Source organism: Argentina anserina, chromosome 1, assembly GCF_933775445.1.
Source record: "Argentina anserina chromosome 1, drPotAnse1.1, whole genome shotgun sequence".
Taxonomy (NCBI): Eukaryota; Viridiplantae; Streptophyta; class Magnoliopsida; order Rosales; family Rosaceae; genus Argentina; species Argentina anserina.
This window is the reverse complement of record NC_065872.1, coordinates 18,326,046-18,336,124: the sequence shown is the minus strand read 5'-3', so window position 1 is coordinate 18,336,124 and position 10,079 is coordinate 18,326,046. Positions and strand designations below refer to the sequence as shown.

Here is a 10,079-nt window from a genome sequence, read left to right as displayed (position 1 = left end):
TGTTGGAGTGATCGTGAGCTCGAGCTTTAGTTTCAACCCTTTGCTTAGCTGTTTAATTATGTCAAATGTTGTTATTAGGTGGCATGCATGGTCTTGGTATCAAGATCTTTTAAAGCTCTATGATTAAGAATCGCGATCGTACAATGACTTCAGCTTTAATTCATGGTAGGTATTAATTTTGATCAAAATCTACACCCTTTAATTTCTTCTGCTGTAAGCTATATATCTAGTGGAGTCTCTTAATTATGGAAGTCCGAGTCCATAATCGTTTGTTCGAGTGCGGAGCAAATCTCATGCTTGTTTGTTAGATATGCCCATCGGTGAGCACTTGAACAGCTAGATTATTATCTTATCATTTAGTTGGCCGGAAACTGATGATAATACACATTTGTGATCCTTGTTTCAACCAAGCATGTCCCTCCTGGCCTCCTCGATAATATAGTTGTGTTAAATCAACACCAATCAACACCGCAATTTCTTAGAGTTCAAGGATCTAATTAATGAGAGCACATCACCAGAGCCAAATTTCCCTGTATGTGACATCAATAAAAAAATTGTGGCATCCCACTCCAACACTATTCAACCCAAATTTGACTCTGTTAATTTTAAAGAATCCATCAATTTCCTGTCTTTTCTTCTTCTTTTCTCCGTTTTCTCCTTATTTTCATCATCTTTCTTGATCTCTCCCTCCGCACTTACTAAGAACAAAACCTAGATCTTGTACGAGTCATGCATACACCAATTTTGAAAAGCTTCACACAAACGTTTTCAATTTAGATTTTTCTAGGGCTGTTTTGAGAAAATTGAAGGTTTTTCTGGGGCTGTTTTGAGAAAATTGAAGGTTAAACTTGTTTGGATGCTTGTGTTTAGAGCTGCTTAATTATTCAGTATTTCAGCTTTATGGGGTTTGTTCTTACTCTGTTTTGTGTTGGAATAAATTTTGATGGACTATTTTAATTTGGGTCTTGGATTCCTTGCTTAATTTAGGAATTGGAATTGGACGTTTGTTGCTTAATTTGGGTCTTGGAATTGGACGTTTGTTGTGGGGTTTGTTTTTTGGTTTGTTCTTCGTTTGAATATTTGATATTGGGTGGATGATTGTTGCTTGAAATTAAATTCTATATGCCGACCATCTAGGGGGGATCATATTTTCAGTTTTGTTCTCCCCTTAATTTCTTAATGAAGTCGGATTCCACAAGCTTCTAAATCACACTTAGCATATTTTGAGATTAAAAATATGGGTTTTTAGTCGGAGTGGGGTGGGGGGGGGGGGGGGAACTCAAAAGAAGGACGGTGAAGAAGAGGAGAAGAAAAACGACTTCTTTCAGTAAAAATTAACAGATATAAATTTCTGTTAAATTGTAATTAATGGGATATATACCACATGTACGTCATATTTGTATTGAAGGGCACATAATTGGCACATGACAATTTGGCGCATGACAATTTGGCACAGGTGATGTGCTGCCCTAATTAATATATAGCGATCGAGTTCAAAACAGGTTTTCAATTAGTACTAGCTATGCCTTTGCTTAATTACACATTAATATTAGTTAATAAGTGTCTGTATGGCTATAGCTAGCCGTTCGCTATTGAATTATAATGCTATATCTTTTTCTATAGAGTAAATTTGTCACTCATATGCCCATTTATATGCACATCCCATATTAAGATGTCACATGTCCATTTTTCTCTAATTTAACCAGAATTAACTTTTTTATATTTTCCTTTTGTAATTATATATATTTTTTAATTCTAATTAATCAATTAACTCAATAATAAAATAATAAAATTAAAATTAATCCCTCACTAAGACTCCTCGTATACTCAATAACTAGGTCATGTATACCAGATAAACTTCTGGGTTTTTCTGCTATCCTTTAGTACACGGCAGACATATATACAAGGGGATTGAGCTAATTGAGGTTGGGTTTGAATTGTGTCTCATTAGCTTCGTCCATCAGATCTGGGAAGTAACCATTGATTATATTTAGGGCAAACAGAGCACGCTCAAAGGACAATGGAGCACCTCCATTCCTCCAATAACTCACTTCAAGTCTGACTCCTCCTTGAAAGAGAGCAAAAATCTTTTATCACCCTTTGAATCGAAAATCCGCTGCCGGAATTCATAACGAGCACATCATCGAGATCAGAGCTTCCCTCCGATATGGCTTCCTCTTCAAAAATTCACCGACAGTATAAAACCGGCGCTTCCCCTGATCCTCTCTCCATCTGTTCTAGGAGCACCACCTCCACCGTGTCGACATCATTTAGCGCCATTCTCTGTACCAGACCACCAAATGGCTTCCTCCATGAATAAGCACAAAGTCATGATCAATGTCCAGAAGCTAGGCAATCCTCTAGACAAGTACGACAGTATATCTCTCACCGACCACATCTTTACTCTTAGGCCAAACTCTTAACGTCTTTTTAATTGACTTAATTGATTAATTAGAATTAGAATAAATACAAAATTACAAAAGGAAAGTATAAAATAGTTAACTCTAGTTAGATGGAAGAAAAGAAAGGGTTACGGGGCATCTTGATAAGAGGTGGACAGGGGGGCGACAAATTTGTTTTACTTTTTCTATCAACTTTTGAAATAATTAAGAGTGGCTTATGATGTTCAAATATAATGAAGAAAGAACAAAGACTACTGTTATTTGCAGCATGCAAGAATGGAGAAACTGATTCTCCTCGCTCCCACTCATGCTCATACTGCTGATAAACATTTCCCTGCTCTTACTGATGAATTCTGCTACCTATTCGATAAGTGGGTATATTTGCTTCCCCATTTTTGGATGGGTCTTAGATTTAGAGATTTGTCAATTTCCCATGCCAATGCCATACAATCATAGTAACTTTAAATTGATCTATGTACGATAGAACCCTTGTATCTCAAAAAAAAAAAACCCCTGTAATTAACGTAATTGCAACATCGCTGCTTGACAATATGGTTAACCGCTATAATTTCTTATAGAGAAAAAAAATCTCTTATATTTAAGATCCTGTTTAATTAAAAATATATCATTACTTTTTTCCCTCCTCTTTTCCCCAATTTAGTCATTCAGCATTGTTCTTCATTTTGGTCGTTTTACACTAACCCAGATCAAGGGTTTGAGTTGGGTGTGTACATATTTGGTTTTTTAATACTTGTTTTATAACGAGTTCGATTTTGCTTTATATTTGCTATTGAACATTTGGGGTTTTTATGGGCTGTGAGTTTTTTACTTTTTACTCTATGTTTGGTAATTAGTTGTGTAATAACCCTAAATTTTTCATTACACTATTTGATTTAATTTGAATTCTATAAAGTTATGAATTTCAGTTTAAATGAATATAATTGTTTGCAACTTTACGGAACGGAAACGGAAACGTTATCTGAACGTTTAATAAGAAAAACGTTACGTTTCCGAACGAAATTATCGACTTTTATTCCGTCGCTTGGTTGTGAAAACTTTCTTCACGAAAGTTGTAGAGTTCGTCGTTACGAGTTAATGGATATGTGACGCGTTCTAATCGGACGATGTACGGAAAAGTTATTAACGTCGGAAGTTAGTTTCCGATTTGGAAACTAGTATAAATATAGTGTGTTTTGATTAGGGTTTTCCATATTTGGAAACTCTCTCTCTCTCCCTTTCAGCCCGCCTCCCTCTTCCTCTCTCACCCGATTCTCTCTCTCGCTCTCCCGAGTCTCCCTCTCTCTCCCTCACTGCCCACCGGCAATCTAACCTCACCGGCTGCCGTGAGTCTCACCACCCACCCCAAAGGCGTCGCACGACCACCCTCAGTCACCCCTGGAAGCGACGAGCCGCGATTCGCCACACTGAAGCTCTCCGAAGACATCAAGCTTCTGCAGACCGCCGCCGTTCGAACCACCACTTCTGACGACTCAAGGGCTCGGAGGAGAGCACCTCAACACCGATCCTCACCCTTGACACCCTCAGTCACCGAATTAGGGGTCAAATCGCATCGGTTCGAGTTCATCCCGAAGGATAGAACATTGTCGGCAATCCGAGCCTCTCCGGTGCTAGATCAGAGTTGGTAGCTTCAATTCGAGGTATGGATGATATGATTGTTGGATTGAGTGTGTTGTTTGTTGAATTTTGAATGGTTTGGAGGCAGATCGGAGGAGGTGAGGAGGAGGGGATACCGCCACCTAGAGGCGGCGCGTGGCAGCGAGTGGATTAGCTTAGGAGGGGTCTGAGGTTGTGGGAAGGAGGAGGAGGAGGAGAAGAGTTTGGACCCGGCGGTGGCGTGATGCTCGCCGTGGTTGGTGTCGGCGCGTGGGCCCCATGCGCTGCCGCAATGAGTGGCGCGTGAGCGCCACGCGCGGCCTGTCGGAGGTGGCGAGTGCACCCCACGCGGCGGCGCGTGAACAGTGATTCCGAGAAGGGTATTTTGGTAATTTACTTACGTACGGTAAATGTAAATATAAATTACTTTCAGTAATTGTAAAAAGTAATTTGTAAAAGGTAATTCGGTAAATTTTATTTACTGAGATTGTATTTACATTTAAATAGTATGTATACGTACAGAAATACGTAAACATTACGTATACGTACAGAAATAGTATGTATACGTACAAAAATACGTAAATAGTATGTATACGTACAGAAATACGTAAATAGTATGTATACGTACAGAAATACGTAAACATTACGTATACGTACAGAAATAGTATGTATACGTACAGAAATACGTAAATAGTATGTATACGTACAGAAATACGTAAATAGTATATATACGTACAGAAATACGTATTATTTTGTGTATTTGTACAGTAATACATGAACAGTACTGTGAATAGTGATAGTGAATAGTAATTGTGAACAGTAAATTCGTAAAACCGAAAATTGCTGAACAGTAACCGATTATTACTGTTTCGGCATTTAAAGGTTTACGAAACGTTTCTAAATTCTTTTCTTATCTTTTCAAGGTGATCTATAAAGCGAGGAAATGAATTATCTTCGGAAATTGTGGGATTATGCTCGACTCGATAAGGTGAGTAAAATCTCACATATTTATGAATGCACCCTTGCGGTGATTTTAAGGTTTTTGCAAGAGTTTTAAATATTGAAATACGACAAGTATACAATATAGTGGATTATATATATATATATTGTATAAATGGTAATAAGTACATATATATATATATAATTTGCTATAATATATACTGTTATGAATTCATTTGAAATAGGTCATTTCGATGACAAGCATGTGAGTTTAATATTGAGATTGTTAAACGTTTTGTCTTCGGACGTGATTATAAATTATGACATGTATAAGATATAATGAATTATATATATATATATATATATCGTACAAATGGTAAATAAATACGTATATATATATATAGTTTGCTATATAATATACTGTTATGATGTATTGTGATCTTGATTTGTACAATATGATGTGAGATCATTGTACGTGATTTTTAACATTGAGATTGTTAAAATGTGATTGTCTTCGGACCTGATGTTTGGTACAATATGATGTGAGATTATTGTACATGTTTGGCAAATCGAAACCTAGCCTTTGGCCGGGCGAAAGTTACGATACAGTTAGAGCTCTAGTTTGTCTGCCATAGTACTGCATGTGAGGTAACGGGTGGTTATCTGCTCATGGGTACTCAGATTGTTTTGGATGTTGGGTAGCGGGTGGCTATCCAATATCGGCGGTGTATTACGAGAGGGGTAACAGATGTGTACCAGCGTTCTTGGTACCCGTATTATAAATGCATTTGGGTAACCAGAAGGGTTACTTAATTTTCTCATGAGCGTTTCATTTCATATTCCTTTGGGACAACCAGATGGGCTGTCCATTGACTCATGAGGGCATTTATATTTGTTGATTTGTGATTTTTCGTATATTTTGATATGCGAATTATATTTTGATTTTACTCATACGAGCTATAAGCTTACCGGGTTTGTGTTTACAATCCCGGTGCACCAATCCGATGGTGTAGGGGATAACTCTGCAGGTGTTGATTAGTGGAGATTGAGCGACGACTCCGGAGGCTCGAAGTCGTTCGTATCCTACTTGTGGTGAGATTTTTTTTTAGCGTGGATTTGTGAGTGAGAATTGGTGTGGTTTTATTTGTGAGATTTGTGAGTGATTGTGAGGATTATTACATTTCCATTTTATGTATGGATTATAAATTTGGGTTGTAATAATTGGTTTGTCTGAGTTGTATTGAGAACTCAGAATTGAATCGCTGTGACATTTTAATGATTTCGATTTCATTGAGATTATTTTGTGTTTAACGATTTTAGAATTTTGAGTTTTAAGCTCGAAATTTTGGGGTCGTTACAAGTTGCAACCTTCAAAAACAACCCTGAATATATTATGGATGATAAGATCGCATTGTGAACGAATTTTTCACTAAGCTGAAGGAAGGAAATTCAAATTTTTAAGGGAACTAGAGTCATTGATGAGAAACGAAAGAGCATATCTTCTATACTAGAGTAGAAGAACTGAAGAACCATCTGGGTTTAATTTTGGAGAAATATCCTCTGAAGCAAAGAGTCATAAATTGATTGAGTTAATCTTCAATTAAATTAAACTAATAAAATATTCAGTTAATCTTCAAAAAAAAATAATTAATTATCAGGAATGTATATATAGTTAACTATAATTAAACCAAATAAAGAAAATGACACATAGAGTCAAGAGAGTGGGCATTTTAATGGGCAAATTAGGGTGGTATGTAAATTTAGTTCTCTAACGGATAGCCACGATGCTCGCACATTATCAACATCGCCATATGACTTCAAATATATGCTACCATCTTGGATCTTGGTTACTTAATCGGGTAGTCAGCTCCATCAATGTTGATCTTTGACCAGGCATCATATGGGAGGTTTTCATGCATTAAATGTTGACTGCTACCATGAAGCTGCTGCATACATGGAACACTCTGGCTCTCACCAGAAAGGTTCATTTTTTTATTTTGGTTTTCTATTTATTCTATGTAAAGTAGAATGCTACTATTAGTTGTTTGTAATAATTAAAAGGAAACCCCGAGGGTATAGTTTTATATTTCTGTATATAAATACAGCAAATTGGTTCTAAGATCACATAGCATATATAACCAAAGCGAAAGCTTTCTCTGTCTGTTCGTATCCAAAAACAAAAAAGCGCTTTCTCTGTTACTGGAGCTATAGACAATCTAAATTGATCAAAATGCCCAAGCCTTTTTTCTTTCTACATCGGAATTTCCTTCGGAGAAACAAGCGTTTTCAGAGAAGTGCTAGCAACAGCCACGCAAGCCAGTACAAGAATCATATACTGGCATTTGACGATCTCGCCCGTAAATCTTCAGCAGACCTTTCAGACCAATCTCTCGTCATCTTCAACATGGAAGAAGCTTTGCTGAAATCCTCGTCTTTGTTTCCCTACTTCATGCTTGTGGCTTTTGAAGCTGGAAGTCTGTTTAGGGCTCTCGTTCTTTTTCTTTTGTACCCTCTTATGTTTTTTGTCAGTGAAGAAGTAGCTTTGAAAATTATGGTCGTGGTCTGCTTCTTTGGGATTAAGAAGGAGAGCTTCAGGGTTGGAAGCTCTGTGTTGCCTAAGTTCTTCTTAGAGGATGTTGGGTTGGAAAGCTTTGAGGTGATACAGAGAACTGGGAGCAAGAAAGTTGGAGTCAGTAATCTTCCTCATGTTATGATCGAGACCTTCTTGAAGGACTATCTGGAGATTGATGTGGTGATTGGGAGGAGGCTAAAGGAGTTTGGTGGATACTTCTCGGGTCTCATGGAAGATAATAAGACGCATCATTTGACTATCCTGGAAGAACATGGTAGACACAACAAAATGGGTAGTTCGGATGATATAATTGGCCTTACTTCGTTCAACACACGTCTTGATGACCCGATATATTCGTATTGCAAGGTACGTATATATACATGCATAAATTTCATCTGAAACCCTAATTATTACGATGTAAATTTCTAGAAGATTGTAACATTGATTATAGTCGCTCGATTACTTTTACTGCAGGATATTTACCGAGTGAGAAGCTCTGATAAGAACAGCTGGAAGAACCTGCCCAGAGATAAGTACCCAAAGAAACTCATCTTCCATGATGGTAGGCTTGCTCTCAAACCAACGCCACTAGAAACTTTAGCAATCTTCATGTGGGCGCCAGTAGGGTTTGTACTTGCAGTCATCAGAACCCTCATCGCCATATCGCTTCCCTACTGCGTGTCATCGCATCTGCTGGTCTTCACCGGTCTGCAGGTGACGGTGACAACGCCAGAAACTCAAACCCTCGCTCAAAACGACGACCCTCACACTCAAAATGATAAACCCAAAGGCGTCCTCTACGTTTGCAACCATAAAACACTTCTAGACCCCATGTACTTATGTTTTGTACTGAAAAAAAATCTCCTTGCGGTTACATACAGTCTAAGCAAGGTGTCGGAGATACTAGCTCCCATCAAGACTGTCCGATTAACAAGGAACCGACAGCAGGATCAGGGATTGATGGAGATGTTGCTGAATCAAGGGGACTTGGTGGTTTGCCCAGAAGGAACTACTTGTCGTGAACCCTACCTACTGAGGTTCAGCCCCTTATTCTCAGAAATTAGTGACGAAATTGTTCCAGTTGCCGTTGATACCAACGTTAGCATGTTTCATGGTACTACGGCCAGTGGTCTCAAGTGTCTGGATCCGGTCTTCTTCTTGCTCAACCCTTCACCGATCTACACCATTCAGTTCCTGGAGAAGGTGTCACCATCGGAAGTGTCGACCTCGTGTCGTCATGGGTCGACGTCAAGGTTTGATGTAGCTAACCACGTCCAAAGGGAGCTTGGCAAGGTTTTGCGGTTTGAATGTACAAACCTTACAAGGAGAGATAAGTACTTGATCTTGGCAGGAAATGAAGGCAAAGCTGCTTCTGAAACTGCATGAAGTTAATCTTACAAAGAAATTCATTCCCGTTTAGCTCAAGGCTTAAGCAATATTTGAAGGGACCCAATATTATATATTGTGTAAATTTGACTTGTAAAGATTGATGAATACAATATAGTAATTGTTTCAATATTGTTATTTGATCCAATTGATCGGAAACGATATATATTTAACTTTTTTTTTTGCCTAAACCTAAACGACTCTAAGAAAAACTATTCAAAAGGAGGGAAAAAAACTCTAATCACAAATGTAAACCGTATTCTTGCTTCTAAGATATATATACGAAATCACCGAGCTTGTAGGTCCTATATATTTAACACTCAGTTCCATACTTAATTGGCAGCTAATAGTGCCTATACATATCGTGCACCTTTGCGACCTACAACACACGTGTTAGGCCGAGCTGTGTGTGTACAATATTAATCTAAAATCATGCATGCAAATTAAGGATGACTGATTACCATATGCTACGTAGCTTATATGTTTCTAGCTATAGCTAGGGTCCTAATTAACTATAGCATGCACTGCTTGCTTATCTTCTAATTAATTTACATGCATGATCGAGTACTATTTGCATTTGCAACATGATTTCTAAAATCACTTAGTTCTGTATATTTATCAGTTTGTTAGTCCCTACTGGTGAACAAATAGTAAAGAACGTACACACTTATACAAAGTTGATCGATCTTGCTGAAACCATATATACATGAAATTTAGTAATATAGATACTAATACTATCTATATATGTATTACTTAGGAGTCACTTGAAGGAACCGTCTAATGCATATGCTGGCACGAAGAAGTTTTGTAGATGTGATTCATGTGAAGAAGTAGCTACTCGTATTTAGGGTTTATATATTGCAAAATGAATTGTTACTTACAAGTCGATCTTGACAAAAATACAATTGTAATGTTCAAATCAAAACGTACATGCCTTGACGAATAGTTTTTATTATGAAATATTATATTTAAAACAATGTAATTGAAATGAAACAAATCATAACATCCTATAAATGAAAGATATACATCCCATACGCGTTCCTTGTCAAACTCTATGAGACCTCGATCAAGAATTTCTTTAGTTGCGTTGAAGAATATCGAGTCGATCAGTAAAAGCTTTGCAACCGGACTGCACCACCCCATATCTTATTTCCTTCCTCTCTCCA

At 37.6% G+C, this 10,079-nt stretch overlaps 1 protein-coding gene across 1 annotated transcript; it reads left to right on the top strand.

The window, feature by feature from the left end:
* The first annotated feature begins 7,185 nt into the window (after positions 1-7,185).
* Positions 7,186-8,913, top strand: LOC126803277 (probable glycerol-3-phosphate acyltransferase 3). The gene is made up of 2 exons (XM_050531066.1): positions 7,186-7,893; positions 8,002-8,913. The coding sequence occupies exons 1-2, from the start codon at positions 7,186-7,188 to the stop codon at positions 8,911-8,913; spliced, it is 1,620 nt and encodes a 539-aa protein (XP_050387023.1).
* The last annotated feature ends 1,166 nt before the right edge of the window (positions 8,914-10,079 follow it).